The sequence below is a fragment of the Pseudoliparis swirei genome, chromosome 23, assembly GCF_029220125.1.
Source record: "Pseudoliparis swirei isolate HS2019 ecotype Mariana Trench chromosome 23, NWPU_hadal_v1, whole genome shotgun sequence".
Classification (NCBI taxonomy): Eukaryota; Metazoa; Chordata; class Actinopteri; order Perciformes; family Liparidae; genus Pseudoliparis; species Pseudoliparis swirei.
The window spans coordinates 1,049,168-1,065,333 of NC_079410.1; the positions used below are offsets into that span (position 1 = coordinate 1,049,168).

At 47.2% G+C, this 16,166-nt stretch overlaps 1 protein-coding gene across 1 annotated transcript in view; it reads right to left on the minus strand.

Annotated features, from left to right (window-relative positions):
* stx1b (syntaxin 1B) overlaps nt 1-15,719 on the minus strand; it is a 26,459-nt gene extending 10,740 nt beyond the window's left edge. Inside the window, exons 1-2 of the mRNA XM_056406342.1 lie at nt 15,651-15,719; nt 6,370-6,469 (exon numbers count right to left, since the gene is read on the minus strand). Of these exons, the coding sequence (XP_056262317.1) occupies nt 6,370-6,469; nt 15,651-15,671 (121 nt within the window). The 5' untranslated portion in view covers nt 15,672-15,719. The remainder of the gene's footprint in view (nt 1-6,369; nt 6,470-15,650) is intronic.
* Nucleotides 15,720-16,166: the final 447 nt, after the last annotated feature.

Here is a 16,166-nt window from a genome sequence, read left to right on the forward strand (position 1 = left end):
TAGCTATTGGATCTGGATAACCCCGTGGATTACAAGGATTGGAACTCGAAAACCACGCCAGGAACGGCCGTAAAGGAAAAAAGGAAAGCCGACAAACAAAACCCGAAAATGCGGTAGGCCTCTATACTTTAAAAAGTTAAAGTTGTGCGTGGACAAAGAGCTCAAGGAGCCGAAGCTTGTATTTATTCGTTAGATAATATTTTCGTTCAAATTATGGATTGCCTTTGAATCAAGTTTGATCAGACTTTAAGTGGCTAGAAGAAAGTTTAAAAGCTGCTTGTTAGTTGATGCGAACGCGCCTTGCTGGATTAGCTTGACGCTGACGGGGCGTTGATATATTGTGGAAAGGATACTTTGATTTTTGCGAGGATTCTTCCCTTTTTTGTTCCACAATGGCTGATGAAAGCAGTAAACCCGAAGGCACAAAGGTGCAAGCTGAGTTGGATGAAAATGAAATATCAAAAGATTTGCGTAAATCCAGGAAGATTAAACTCGGAATGCTTACCCGCAAGATGAACGTTATTAAAGAGCTGATGACTGTCCCGTCAAATATAAAACAAGTGATGGAAAGTCTAGCACGATATGATGACTTATTGGGTGAATTTAAATCGAGTCATAAGGAGTATCAGCATGTATTATCGGAAAAGGAACGCGAATCTGATGATGCAGTGTGGTATGAACCTAAAAGAAAGATAAATGAATCGTTCATGTGGGAAGCGAATGCATGGCTAACGGAACACGAAAGGCGTGATGATGGTGATGATGGTGATGATGGAGAAGACATAAGTCCAGAGGACAGTGTTTCTGCAACTTATGCAAGGAAAGCAGACTACGGGGGATCAAAGGTCTCTTCAACCTCCTCCACGTGGAGCCACGCAGCAGCGGAGAAGGCTGCGCTACAAGTTAAACTGGCGGCTCTTAAAGAAAAGCACGCCATAGAAAGTGAGGAAGCAGATTTGGCTCAAAGACAAGCAGAGTTGGCTCAAAGACAAGCAGATGTGGCTCAAATACAAGAAAAGCTGAGAAAACAAAAGGAAACGTTAGCGGTCCAAAGCGAATTAGATGCAGCTAATGCCAAACTCGATGTATTAAGTGATAGAAAAAGTGGTGTTTCACAGAGAGATGGAATGAATGAGTATTTTGAGAAAACACTCAAATTACAAGAGACAAAGGAATTTATTGGAAAGGAATATGATGAACCAAAAGTGGAAAAAGGGCATGGCAAAGGAATGCAAGATGTGAGTGTTAGACTTAAATCACATGCCTTCCCCCCTCAACCAATGCAACTTCAGGCCAGAAAAGAGCCGTATTTCCTTCCATCTGCGCGGTCCCCCCTGTGGCCAGATCCATCTCTGTACAGATCCTCTGCCCAGCCAAGTCAGCCACAGCCCCGCAGCCATCCTCAGGAGCCTTCACGCCTTAGTAGGTCCTCTCCTCAAGCACAGCCCTCTCAAACCACTCTGCACCCCCAGGGTCCATCACAGCCCCACTCAGGGCGACGGGCCCGAGGTGAGGCACCTCGGGCCTCTCCTGGAGAACAGGACACTGTTCATCTCTATGACATTCTGCAGAGGCAAAACGACATCACAGCATCTTTGATGAGGCAACAGGACAAATCATCTTTGCCACGAAAGGAGATGAAGGTATTTTCTAATGATCCAATTGATTACAGATCATTTATTAGTTCATTTGAACATATGATAGAGAGCAAAATTGAGCATGCAAAGGACAAATTGTACTATCTGGAGCAATATACATGTGGTCAAGCCAGAGAGCTGGTGAAGACATGTCTCTTCTTAGATGCAGATATAGGCTTTGCAAGGGCCAAAGAATTGCTCAAAGAGCACTTTGGAAATGAGTATCAAGTCTCCAATGCATACATTAAAAAGGCATTAACATGGCCCTCCATTCGATCTGAGGATTCCCAAACCCTGAAATCATATGCTCTGTACCTCAGAGGTTGCTTGAATGGTATGAATGAAATTGCCTACATGGATGAATTAAATCTGGCTTCTAATTTGAAATTATTAGTCAGCAAATTGCCCTACACATTGAGAGGAGGATGGAGAGTGGAAGTATGCAAGTTTCAAGAAACTACAAACCGCAGAGCCACATTCGGAACCTTAGTTGAGTTTATCGAAAGACAAGTCAAAATCTTGACAGACCCTGTCTTTGGTGATATACAAGATCCCTCACCAAAAGCACAAGGTCTAAGGCCCATACACTCAAGTTCCGTGAAATCCAAATACAGTGACAAGGGCTTCACAACCAACGCAGCAACCATGGATGTTATCCCCACTTATCCCAAACAGAGGAATAGCGCGTCACCACCAGTCCAACATAGACCATTCTGTCTGTTTTGCTCAGGAGAACATCTACTGGCAAGCTGCGCTTGGTTTAAAAAGAAACGTCACATTGACAAGATGATATTCTTGAAAGAAAGAGGTATCTGTTTTGCATGTCTCTTAACAGGTCATTTGAGCAAGGACTGCAACCAGCGTCGGTCATGCACCATTTGCAAGAGGGCGCATCCTACTGTACTGCACATAGGACAAGTGGAGCAGAACAAAGGAGCAGAACAACAGGAAACAAATAAGGAGACAGCCAAGGAACCCAACAGGGTGAAGAACACAGGCCTCGTGTCCCTCGAAACATGCAGCCAAACTGGGGCCGGTGAAGAGTGTCTGATGTCCATCGTACCCGTAAAGGTCAAATCAAACAAGGGCAGCACAGTTATACAAGCTTATGCGTTTCTTGACCCCGGCAGCTCTGCCACCTTTTGTTCTGATAGATTAATGCGCCAACTAAATGTACAAGGGAAAAGAACAAGCATCATGCTGCGCACAATGGGCCAGGAGAAAACTATGTCTACTAATGTCATCACTGGACTGGAAGTAAGTGGACTTCATGACAACGGGTTCATAACTCTGCCAGAGACATACACACAAGCAAAGATTCCTGTAACAAAGAGTAACATACCCAACCAGAAGTCTCTATCAAAGTGGCCTTATCTTAAAGATGTCAACATTTCCACTATTGATGCAGGCATTGACTTGCTGATAGGCACAAATGCACCCAAAGCAATAGAGCCCTGGCAAGTCATAAACAGTGAAGGAGACGGCCCATATGCAATGAGAACACGTCTTGGATGGGTAGTGAACGGCCCAGTAGGGACAGGATCTAACAATGAAATTCAGTCTCATACAGTTAACCGAATTTCAGTCCATAACCTGCAGGAGATGCTGATTGCTCAGTACAATACTGACTTCAGTGAGAATTTGTGCGAAGAGGTGAAGGAAATGTCCATTGAAGACAAACAGTTTCTGAAAAGCGCAGATGAGTCTGCCAAAGTTGTTGATGGACAGTACAGCCTCAAGTTACCATTTAGAAAGGAACATGCTACGTTGCCTAATAACCGTAGCCTTGCAGAGCAACGGCTCCAAAGCCTGAAAAGGAAATTCAATAGGAACCAGTCGTTCCAAGCAGAATACACCTCCTTCATGAGTGACACGATCAGCAAAGGATATGCAGAAGTTGTGCCAGAGGGGCAGCTGACTAGGAGCCATAGAAAGGTGTGGTACCTGCCCCACCATGGAGGGTACCACCCAAAGAAAGGAACAGTAAGAGTTGTGTTTGATTGTGGAGCATCCTTCTGTGGAAAAGCATTGAATGCAGAATTACTCAAGAGGCCCTCCAGAGGACTACAGGAGCCCTCCAGAGGACTACAGGAGCCCTCCGGAGGACTACAAGAGCCCTCCAGAGGACTACAGGAGCCCTCCGGAGGACTACAAGAGCCCTCCAGAGGACTACAAGAGCCCTCCAGAGGACTACAGGAGCCCTCCAGAGGACTACAAGAGGCCCTCCGGAGGACTACAAGAGCCCTCCAGAGGACTACAAGAGCCCTCCGGAGGACTACAGGAGCCCTCCAGAGGACTACAAGAGACCTCCAGAGGACTACAGGAGCCCTCCAGAGGACTACAAGAGCCCTCCAGAGGACTACAGGAGCCCTCCAGAGGACTACAGGAGCCCTCCAGAGGACTACAGGAGACCTCCAGAGGACTACAAGAGACCTCCAGAGGACTACAAGAGACCTCCAGAGGACTACAGGAGCCCTCCAGAGGACTACAAGAGCCCCCCAGAGGACTACAGGAGACCTCCAGAGGACTACAGGAGCCCCCCCCAGAGGACTACAAGAGGACCAGAAAGGACTTGTGCGAACCGTGAGCATCAAGACCCAAAGCAGCATCCTAAAAAGACCCCTCACAAAGCTCTGTTTGATAGAGGGTGATGAAGACGAAGCTTGACGACTCAAGATGACAATGGTCTAGCACACTCTATTTTGTTTTTAATACATTTGGATACATAGAAAAGTAACGATTTCAAGGCTCCCATTTGTATTTAATTTCGTAATTGTTTTGCTTGCCAAATACAATTAGGGGCCGGTAATGTAGGAGCCATTTCTATACGTTATTTTAATGTTTGTATTTATTTATATTTTCTGAGAATTTGTGCCCTCTACAGGTTGAAAGGCCAATAAATAGGAGCGTGACCTGGGGGAGGGGCGGCCGACTGGGAGCACACAGCTTTTGACCTTGCTGTCTGATTATGTTGCTGGAGGATAGGCCTCCCTGCGTTTTTGTGCTCTAAACCTTTATTTGTTGTTTTATTTTCTACCCACAAGTTGTAACACCCATTTTGGTAATAAACCCACCACTTGGAACTTTACTTGGACCGCTTTGGATTTCATTTATTGCACAACACAAGCGTCAAAGAACCCCCAGTCACCGCCAACAAACGTGACAAACAAATGGACACTCAGGATAAATGGTCACTATAAAGTATATAATGTAAAGATGTGGATTCCTTAAACAGGTTAGCTGTGTCCATCCACTTCAATTCTTTATGCTAAGCTAAGCTGACGGTGCTGAACACAGACATGAGACCCATCTGAACATGTGATGGGAAAAGAAGAAGAAGAAGAAGAAGAAGAGGAGTTCAGCCTCGTCTCCTCGTCTCCTCCCTCCTCTCTGTTTCTGTTTGTATTAGCATCACATGCTAAAGCTGCTAACTCTGGTGTGTCTGTGATTGACAGCTGCGCCGGCCAATGAGAGCGGCTCCTGGCTCGACTTCATTATCAACACGTCTGACTCCAGACGGCTCACGAGGCTCCTCCTTCATGTCTTCGCCCATGAAAGAGACAACAAGCAGATGATGAAGATGATGGAGACTCACTTGTCCTCAGTGGTTCACCTCCTCACCTCCTCATCTCCTCATCTCCTCTGAGGTGAACTGGACTTCATGCAGTTTAAATACGAGAGACGTCACAGGAAGCATGCAAGTGAAGGAAGAGGAGGAGGAGGAGGAGGAGAGGAAGAGGAGGAGGAAGAAGAGGAAGAGGAGGAGAAAGAGGAGGAGGAAGAATAGGAAGAAGAGTAGGAGGTGGAAGAAGAGGAAGAGGAGGAGGAAGAAGAAGAGGAGGAGAAAGAGGAAGAGGAGGAGGATCTAAAGGAAGAGAGAAAAGGTGAAGAAGGAAACAGAAACAGATGTTCATGCTAAGACAGAAAACATGAAACATGCCGACGAGGAGACGCCATGCAGAGCAAGTCCATGAGGCAGGAGACCTCCTGCTCCTCCTCCTGCTCCCCACCAGGAATGAAGATATCCCTGTGTTTCAAGTCTCTGTGTTTATGTGAGACAGACAGGAAGTGAACGACGAGCTGAGAGGAAGTGGAGACCATGAAGGAGTCAGGGGACGAGGTCCAGGACCAGGACTCAACCTGGGCCTCTTTGAAGAGCCTTAAAGCTGCACTCTCTCTCCTGACCACCAGGGGGCTCCTCTGGTTGTATAGAAGTCTATGCTTCATGTGTTAGAGCTGTATTCTCTCTCCTGACCACCAGGGGGCGACTCCTCTGGTTGTATAGAAGTCTATGCTTCATGTGTTAGAGCTGCATTCTCTCTCCTGACCACCTGGGGGCTCCTCTGGTTGTATAGAAGTCTATGCTTCATGTGTTGAAGCTGCATTCTCTCTCCTGACCAACAGGGGGCGACTCCTCTGGTTGTATAGAAGTTTATGCTTCATGTGTTAAAGCTGCATTCTCTCTCCTGACCACCAGGGGGCGACTCCTCTGGTTGTATAGAAGTCTATGCTTCAAAACGTCCACAAATGAATGAAAGAGGTTATGACACATTATTGAACAATGTGATGGCTGCACTCTGCTTCACATCTCAATTCAAAACCATGATCATCATCATCATCATGCTCACCATCATCATGATCACCATCATCATGGTCATCATCATCATCACCATCATCATCATGATCATCATCATCATCATTATCATCATCACCATCATCATCATCGTCTTACTTTCGTCAGGGTTCGGGGCGGCCAAGATGGCGCTGTGCTGCTTCTTCACCTGCTCCACATCCTCCGACAGCTTTTCTATACAGCCTCTGATCTCCTCCACCTGTACACACAGACACACAGACACACACACAAACAGACAGACACAGACACACACACACACAAACAGACAGACACTCACACACACACAAAGTATCACTTAGAGCTTGTAGTACCATATTACTCCACTAGAGAGCTTGTAGTACCATATTACCCCACTAGAGAGCTTGTAGTACCATGTTACCCCACTAGAGAGCTTGTAGTACCATGTTACCCCACTAGAGAGCTTGTAGTACCATGTTACCCCACTAGAGGGCTTGTAGTACCATGTTACCCCACTAGAGAGCTTGTAGTACCATATTACCCCACTAGAGGGCTTGTAGTACCATGTTACCCCACTAGAGAGCTTGTAGTACCATGTTACCCCACTAGAGAGCTTGTAGTACCATGTTACCCCACTAGAGAGATTGTAGTACCATGTTACCCCACTAGAGGGCTTGTACTACCATGTTACCCCACTAGAGGGCTTGTAGTACCATATTACCCCACTAGAGAGCTTGTAGTACCATGTTACCCCACTAGAGAGCTTGTAGTACCATATTACCCCACTAGAGAGCTTGTAGTACCATGTTACCCCACTAGAGGGCTTGTAGTACCATGTTACCCCACTAGAGAGCTTGTAGTACCACGTTACCCCACTAGAGAGCTTGTAGTACCACATTACCCACTAGAGAGCTTGTAGTACCATATTACCCCACTAGAGAGCTTGTAGTACCATATTACCCCACTAGAGAGCTTGTAGTACCATATTACCCCACTAGAGGGCTTGTAGTACCATGTTACCCCACTAGAGAGCTTGTAGTACCATATTACCCCACTAGAGAGCGTGTAGTACCATATTACCCCACTAGAGAGCTTGTAGTACCATGTTACCCCACTAGAGAGCTTGTAGTACCATGTTACCCCACTAGAGAGCTTGTAGTACCATGTTACCCCACTAGAGAGCTTGTAGTACCATGTTACCCCACTAGAGAGCTTGTAGTACCATGTTACCCCACTAGAGAGCTTGTAGTACCATGTTACCCCACTAGAGAGCTTGTAGTACCATGTTACCCCACTAGAGAGCTTGTAGTACCATGTTACCCCACTAGAGAGCTTGTAGTACCATGTTACCCCACTAGAGAGCTTGTAGTACCATGTTACCCCACTAGAGAGCTTGTAGTACCATGTTACCCCACTAGAGAGCTTGTAGTACCATGTTACCCCACTAGAGAGCTTGTGGTACTATGTTACCCCACTAGAGAGCTTGTAGTACCATGTTACCCCACTAGAGAGCTTGTAGTACCATGTTACCCCACTAGAGAGCTTGTAGTACCATGTTACCCCACTAGAGAGCTTGTAGTACCATGTTACCCCACTAGAGAGCTTGTAGTACCATGTTACCCCACTAGAGAGCTTGTAGTACCATGTTACCCCACTAGAGAGCTTGTAGTACCATGTTACCCCACTAGAGAGCTTGTAGTACCATGTTACCCCACTAGAGAGCTTGTAGTACCATGTTACCCCACTAGAGAGCTTGTAGTACCATGTTACCCCACTAGAGAGCTTGTAGTACCATGTTACCCCACTAGAGAGCTTGTAGTACCATGTTACCCCACTAGAGAGCTTGTAGTACCATGTTACCCACTAGAGAGCTTGTAGTACCATGTTACCCCACTAGAGAGCTTGTAGTACCATGTTACCCCACTAGAGAGCTTGTAGTACCATGTTACCCCACTAGAGAGCTTGTAGTACCATGTTACCCCACTAGAGAGCTTGTAGTACCATGTTACCCCACTAGAGAGCTTGTAGTACCATGTTACCCCACTAGAGAGCTTGTAGTACCATGTTACCCCACTAGAGAGCTTGTAGTACCATGTTACCCCACTAGAGAGCTTGTAGTACCATGTTACCCCACTAGAGAGCTTGTAGTACCATGTTACCCCACTAGAGAGCTTGTAGTACCATGTTACCCCACTAGAGAGCTTGTAGTACCATGTTACCCACTAGAGAGCTTGTAGTACCATGTTACTCCACTAGAGAGCTTGTGGTACCATGTTACCCCACTAGAGAGCTTGTAGTACCATGTTACCCCACTAGAGAGCTTGTAGTACCATGTTACCCCACTAGAGAGCTTGTAGTACCATGTTACCCACTAGAGAGCTTGTAGTACCATGTTACCCCACTAGAGAGCTTGTAGTACCATGTTACCCACTAGAGAGCTTGTAGTACCATGTTACCCCACTAGAGAGCTTGTAGTACCATGTTACCCCACTAGAGAGCTTGTAGTACCATGTTACCCCACTAGAGAGCTTGTAGTACCATGTTACCCCACTAGAGAGCTTGTAGTACCATGTTACCCCACTAGAGAGCTTGTAGTACCATGTTACCCCACTAGAGAGCTTGTAGTACCATGTTACCCCACTAGAGAGCTTGTAGTACCATATTACCCCACTAGAGAGCTTGTAGTACCATGTTACCCCACTAGAGAGCTTGTAGTACCATGTTACCCCACTAGAGAGCTTGTAGTACCATGTTACCCCACTAGAGAGCTTGTAGTACCATGTTACCCCACTAGAGAGCTTGTAGTACCATGTTACCCCACTAGAGAGCTTGTAGTACCATGTTACCCCACTAGAGAGCTTGTAGTACCATGTTACCCCACTAGAGAGCTTGTAGTACCATGTTACCCCACTAGAGAGCTTGTAGTACCATGTTACCCCACTAGAGAGCTTGTAGTACCATGTTACCCCACTAGAGAGCTTGTAGTACCATGTTACCCCACTAGAGAGCTTGTAGTACCATGTTACCCCACTAGAGAGCTTGTAGTACCATGTTACCCCACTAGAGAGCTTGTAGTACCATGTTACCCCACTAGAGAGCTTGTAGTACCATGTTACCCCACTAGAGAGCTTGTAGTACCATGTTACCCCACTAGAGAGCTTGTAGTACCATGTTACCCCACTAGAGAGCTTGTAGTACCATGTTACCCCACTAGAGAGCTTGTAGTACCATGTTACCCCACTAGAGAGCTTGTAGTACCATGTTACCCCACTAGAGAGCTTGTAGTACCATGTTACCCCACTAGAGAGCTTGTAGTACCATGTTACCCCACTAGAGAGCTTGTAGTACCATGTTACCCCACTAGAGAGCTTGTAGTACCATGTTACCCCACTAGAGAGCTTGTAGTACCATGTTACCCCACTAGAGAGCTTGTAGTACCATGTTACCCCACTAGAGAGCTTGTAGTACCATGTTACCCCACTAGAGAGCTTGTAGTACCATGTTACCCCACTAGAGAGCTTGTAGTACCATGTTACCCCACTAGAGAGCTTGTAGTACCATGTTACCCCACTAGAGAGCTTGTAGTACCATGTTACCCCACTAGAGAGCTTGTAGTACCATGTTACCCACTAGAGAGCTTGTAGTACCATGTTACCCCACTAGAGAGCTTGTAGTACCATGTTACCCCACTAGAGAGCTTGTAGTACCATGTTACCCCACTAGAGAGCTTGTAGTACCATGTTACCCACTAGAGAGCTTGAAATTACCATGTTACCCACTAGAGAGCTTGTAGTACCATGTTACCCCACTAGAGAGCTTGTAGTACCATGTTACCCACTAGAGAGCTTGTAGTACCATGTTACCCCACTAGAGAGCTTGTAGTACCATGTTACCCACTAGAGAGCTTGTAGTACCATGTTACCCCACTAGAGAGCTTGTAGTACCATGTTACCCCACTAGAGAGCTTGTAGTACCATATTACCCCACTAGAGAGCTTGTAGTACCATGTTACCCACTAGAGAGCTTGTAGTACCATGTTACCCACTAGAGAGCTTGTAGTACCATGTTACCCACTAGAGAGCTTGTAGTACCATGTTACCCCACTAGAGAGCTTGTAGTACCATGTTGCCCACTAGAGAGCTTGTAGTACCATGTTACCCCACTAGAGAGCTTGTAGTACCATGTTACCCCACTAGAGAGCTTGTAGTACCATGTTACCCACTAGAGAGCTTGTGGTACCATGTTAACCCACTAGAGAGCTTGTAGTACCATGTTGCCCCACTAGAGAGCTTGTAGTACCATGTTACCCCACTAGAGAGCTTGTAGTACCATGTTACCCCACTAGAGAGCTTGTAGTACCATGTTACCCACTAGAGAGCTTGTAGTACCATGTTACCCACTAGAGAGCTTGTAGTACCATGTTACCCCACTAGAGAGCTTGTAGTACCATGTTACCCACTAGAGAGCTTGTAGTACCATGTTACCCACTAGAGAGCTTGTAGTAACATATTACCCACTAGAGAGCTTGTACCATGTTACCCACTAGAGAGCTTGTAGTACCATGTTACCCACTAGAGAGCTTGTAGTACCATGTTACCCCACTAGAGAGCTTGTAGTACCATGTTACCCCACTAGAGAGCTTGTAGTACCATGTTACCACTAGAGAGCTTGTAGTACCATGTTACCCCACTAGAGCTTGTAGTACCATGTTACCCACTAGAGAGCTTGTAGTACCATGTTACCCCACTAGAGAGCTTGTAGTACCATGTTACCCCACTAGAGAGCTTGTGGTACCATGTTGCCACTAGAGCTTGTAGTACCATGTTACCCCACTAGAGGGCTTGTAGTACCATGTTACCCCACTAGAGCTTGTAGTACCATGTTACCCCACTAGAGAGCTTGTAGTACCATGTTATCCTACTAGAGCTTGTAGTACCATGTTACCCACTAGAGAGCTTGTAGTACCATGTTACCCACTAGAGAGCTTGTAGTACCATGTAACCACTAGAGAGCTTGTAGTACCATGTTACCCACTAGAGAGCTTGTGGTACCATGTTACCCCACTAGAGAGCTTGTAGTACCATGTTACCCACTAGAGAGCTTGTAGTACCATGTTACCCCACTAGAGAGCTTGTAGTACCATGTTACCCCACTAGAGAGCTTGTAGTACCATGTTACCCCACTAGAGAGCTTGTAGTACCATGTTACCCACTAGAGAGCTTGTAGTACCATGTTACCCCACTAGAGAGCTTGTAGTACCATGTTACCCCACTAGAGAGCTTGTAGTACCATGTTACCCCACTAGAGAGCTTGTAGTACCATGTTACCCCACTAGAGAGCTTGTAGTACCATGTTACCCCACTAGAGAGCTTGTGGTACCATGTTACCCCACTAGAGAGCTTGTGGTACCATGTTACCCCACTAGTGAGCTTGTAGTACCATGTTACCCCACTAGAGAGCTTGTAGTACCATGTTACCCCACTAGAGAGCTTGTGGTACCATGTTTCCCCACTAGAGAGCTTGTAGTACCGTCTTACCCCACTAGAGAGCTTGTAGTACCGTCTTACACCACTAGAGAGCTTGTCGTACCACATTACCCCACTAGAGAGCTTGTGGTACCATGTTACCCGACTAGAGAGCTTGTGGTACCATGTTACCCCACTAGAGAGCTTGTAGTACCATGTTACCCCACTAGAGAGCTTGTAGTACCATATTACCCCACTAGAGAGCTTGTAGTACCATGTTACCCCACTAGAGAGCTTGTGGTACCATGTTACCCCACTAGAGAGCTTGTAGTACCATGTTACCCCACTAGAGAGCTTGTGGTACCATGTTACCCCACTAGAGAGCTTGTAGTACCATGTTACCCCACTAGAGAGCTTGTAGTACCATGTTACCCCACTAGAGAGCTTGTAGTACCATGTTACTCCACTAGAGAGCTTGTAGTACCATGTTACCCCACTAGAGAGCTTGTAGTACCATATTACCCCACTAGAGAGCTTGTAGTACCATGTTACCCCACTAGAGAGCTTGTAGTACCATGTTACCCCACTAGAGAGCGTGTAGTACCATATTACCCCACTAGAGAGCTTGTAGTACCATGTTACTCCACTAGAGAGCTTGTAGTACCATATTACCCCACTAGAGAGCTTGTAGTACCATGTTACCCCACTAGAGAGCTTGTAGACTCCGCCCCCTCATGGAGACTGAAGACTTTCCTCTTAGTCTGATAGTGAGACCTGAACCAGGTTCACCTGGTCCAGACCTAGAGATGCTGCTAGAGGCTGAGAGGCTGAGGGGGACGCTAGGATACACTGAGCTCCTCTCTCCTCTCTCCTTATGGACGTTAGGATACACTGAGCTCTTCTCTCCTCTCCTCTCTCCTTATGGACGCTAAGGATACACTGAGCTCTTCTCTCCTCTCCTCTCTCCTTATGGACACTTAGGATACACTGAGCTCCTCTCTCCTCTCTCCTTATGGACCCTTAGGATACACTGAGCTCCTCTCTCCTCTCTCCTTATGGACGCTTAGGATACACTGAGCTCCTCTCCTCTCCTCTCTCCTTATGGACGCTTAGGATACACTGAGCTCCTCTCTCCTCTCTCCTTATGGACGCTTAGGATACACTGAGCTCCTCTCCTCTCCTCTCTCCTTAAGGATGCTTAGGATACACTGAGCTCCTCTCTCCTCTCTCCTTATGGATGCTTAGGATACACTGAGCTCCTCTCTCCTTATGGACGTTTAGGATACACTGAGCTCCTCTCTCTCTCCTTAAGGACGCTTAGGATACACTGAGCTCCTCTCTTCTCTCTCCTTAAGGATGCTTAGGATACACTGAGCCCTCTCTCCTCTCTCCTTATGGATGCTTAGGATACACTGAGCTCCTCTCTCCTCTCCTCTCTCCTTATGGACGCTTAGGATACACTGAGCTCCTCTCTCCTCTCTCCTTATGGATGCTTAGGATACACTGAGCTCCTCTCTCCTCTCCTCTCTCCTTATGGACGCTGAGGATACACTGAGCTCCTCTCTCCTCTCCTCTCTCCTTAAGGATGCTTAGGATACACTGAGCTCCTCTCTCCTCTCTCCTTATGGACGCTTAGGATACACTGAGCTCCTCTCTCCTCTCTCCTTATGGACGTTTAGGATACACTGAGCTCCTCTCTCCTCTCTCCTTAAGGATGCTTAGGATACACTGAGCTCCTCTCTCCTCTCCTCTCTCCTTATGGACGCTTAGGATACACTGAGCTCCTCTCTCCTCTCTCCTTATGGACGCTTAGGATACACTGAGCTCCTCTCCTCTCCTCTCTCCTTAAGGATGCTTAGGATACACTGAGCTCCTCTCTCCTCTCCTCTCTCCTTATGGATGCTTAAGATACACTGAGCTCCTCTCTCCTCTCTCCTTATGGACGCTTAGGATACACTGAGCTCCTCTCTCCTCTCTCCTTATGGACGCTTAGGATACACTGAGCTCTCTCCTCTCTCCTTATGGACGCTTAGGATACACTGAGCTCCTCTCTCCTCTCTCCTTATGGATGTTTAGGATACACTGAGCTCCTCTCCTCTCTCCTTATGGACGCTTAGGATACACTGAGCTCCTCTCCTCTCTCCTCTCTCCTTAAGGATGCTTAGGATACACTGAGCTCCTCTCCTCTCCTCTCTCCTTATGGATGCTTAAGATACACTGAGCTCCTCTCTCCTCTCTCCTTATGGACGCTTAGGATACACTGAGCTCCTCTCTCCTCTCTCCTTATGGATGCTTAGGATACACTGAGCTCCTCTCTCCTCTCTCCTTATGGATGTTTAGGATACACTGAGCTCCTCTCTCCTCTCTCCTTATGGACGCTTAGGATACACTGAGCTCCTCTCCTCTCTCCTTAAGGATGCTTAGGATACACTGAGCTCCTCTCTCCTCTCCTCTCTCCTTATGGATGCTTAGGATACACTGAGCTCCTCTCTCCTCTCTCTCCTTATGGACGCTTAGGATACACTGAGCTCCTCTCTCCTCTCTCCTTATGGATGTTTAGGATACACTGAGCTCCTCTCTCCTCTCTCCTTATGGATGCTTAGGATACACTGAGCCCCTCTCTCCTCTCTCCTTATGGACGCTTAGGATACACTGAGCTCCTCTCTCTCCTCTCTCCTTATGGACGTTTAGGATACACTGAGCTCTCTCCTCTCCTCTCTCCTTATGGACGCTTAGGATACACTGAGCTCCTCTCTCCTCTCTCCTTATGGACGTTTAGGATACACTGAGCTCCTCTCTCTTCTCTCCTTAAGGATGCTTAGGATACACTGAGCTCCTCTCTCCTCTCTCCTTATGGACGCTTAGGATACACTGAGCTCTCCTCTCTCCTTATGGACGCTTAGGATACACTGAGCTCCTCTCTCCTCTCTCCTTATGGACGTTTAGGATACACTGAGCTCCTCTCTCCTCTCTCCTTATGGACGTTTAGGATACACTGAGCTCCTCTCTCCTCTCTCCTTATGGATGCTTAGGATACACTGAGCTCCTCTCTCTCTCCTTATGGACGTTTAGGATACACTGAGCCTCTCTCCTCTCTCCTTATGGACGCTTAGGATACACTGAGCCTCTCCTTATGGATGCTTAGGATACACTGAGCCGCTCTCTCCTCTCTCCTTATGGACGCTTAGGATACACTGAGCTCCTCTCCTCTCTCCTTATGGACGCTTAGGATACACTGAGCTCCTCTCTCCTCTCTCCTTATGGACGTTTAGGATACACTGAGCTCATCTCTCTCTCCTTATGGACGCTTAGGATACACTGAGCTCCTCTCTCCTCTCTCCTTAAGGATGCTTAGGATACACTGAGCTCCTCTCCTCTCTCCTCTCTCCTTATGGACGCTTAGGATACACTGAGCTCCTCTCTCTCCTCTCTCCTTATGGACGTTTAGGATAGACTGAGCTCCTCTCCTCTCTCCTTATGGACGTTTAGGATACACTGAGCTCCTCTCTCCTCTCCTCTCTCCTTAAGGATGCTTAGGATACACTGAGCTCCTCTCTCCTCTCCTCTCTCCTTATGGACGCTTAGGATACACTGAGCTCCTCTCTCCTCTCTCCTTATGGACGTTTAGGATACACTGAGCTCCTCTCTCCTCTCTCTCTCCTTATGGACGCTTAGGATACACTGAGCTCCTCTCTCCTCTCTCCTTATGGACGTTTAGGATACACTGAGCTCTTCTCTCCTCTCCTCTCTCCTTATGGACGTTTAGGATACACTGAGCTCCTCTCTCCTCTCCTCTCTCTCTATTGATCATCCTCTGTTTCTTTCCTTGTTTACCCTGAAAGGGTTGTTTCTGTTTCTTGTCCGATGTGAGGTCTAAGGTCAAAGGTCAGGGATGTCTCTGTGTACAGGTCGTAAAGCCCTCTGAGGCAACCGTCTTGATGAGGTTTTGTGTCTCACCTGTTCGAAGAACTCGTCCATGAAGTGGTCCCGGTCCACCTGCACCACCTCCTCGTCATCATCGCTGTCCTTCGCCTGCAGACAGACGGGAGACGTATGATGTCATCACACCTGTACTGGTTGGACTGTTTCCTGTTTACGGAGTTTATTCTGCTGAGCGGACGACCGGGCAGCAGACGGCTCAACACCAGCTAGCATGCTAGCATGCTAACATGCTAACGTCCAGGCTTTCCTCCCGTTACCTGGTTAAGGTGAGCTGAACCGCACCGGCTCAGACCACCACCACATTGAAAAATTCACGGTTCACTGAAACACCGAATGTCTTCATCTTCATCATGTGACCTTTAGAGTGATGAAGATGATGATCAAGACCAGTTGTTAAAGGAGCCCTGTCCTTCACATGGGCTACTGAGGCATTTTGGTTCCTCCGGCTAGATGGTTGACGCGCTCTGTGGTTCTGCTGCTTGCTGTTCGTTTCCAATAACTTGCCTCCGAGACTCTCAATGTTGTTAATAG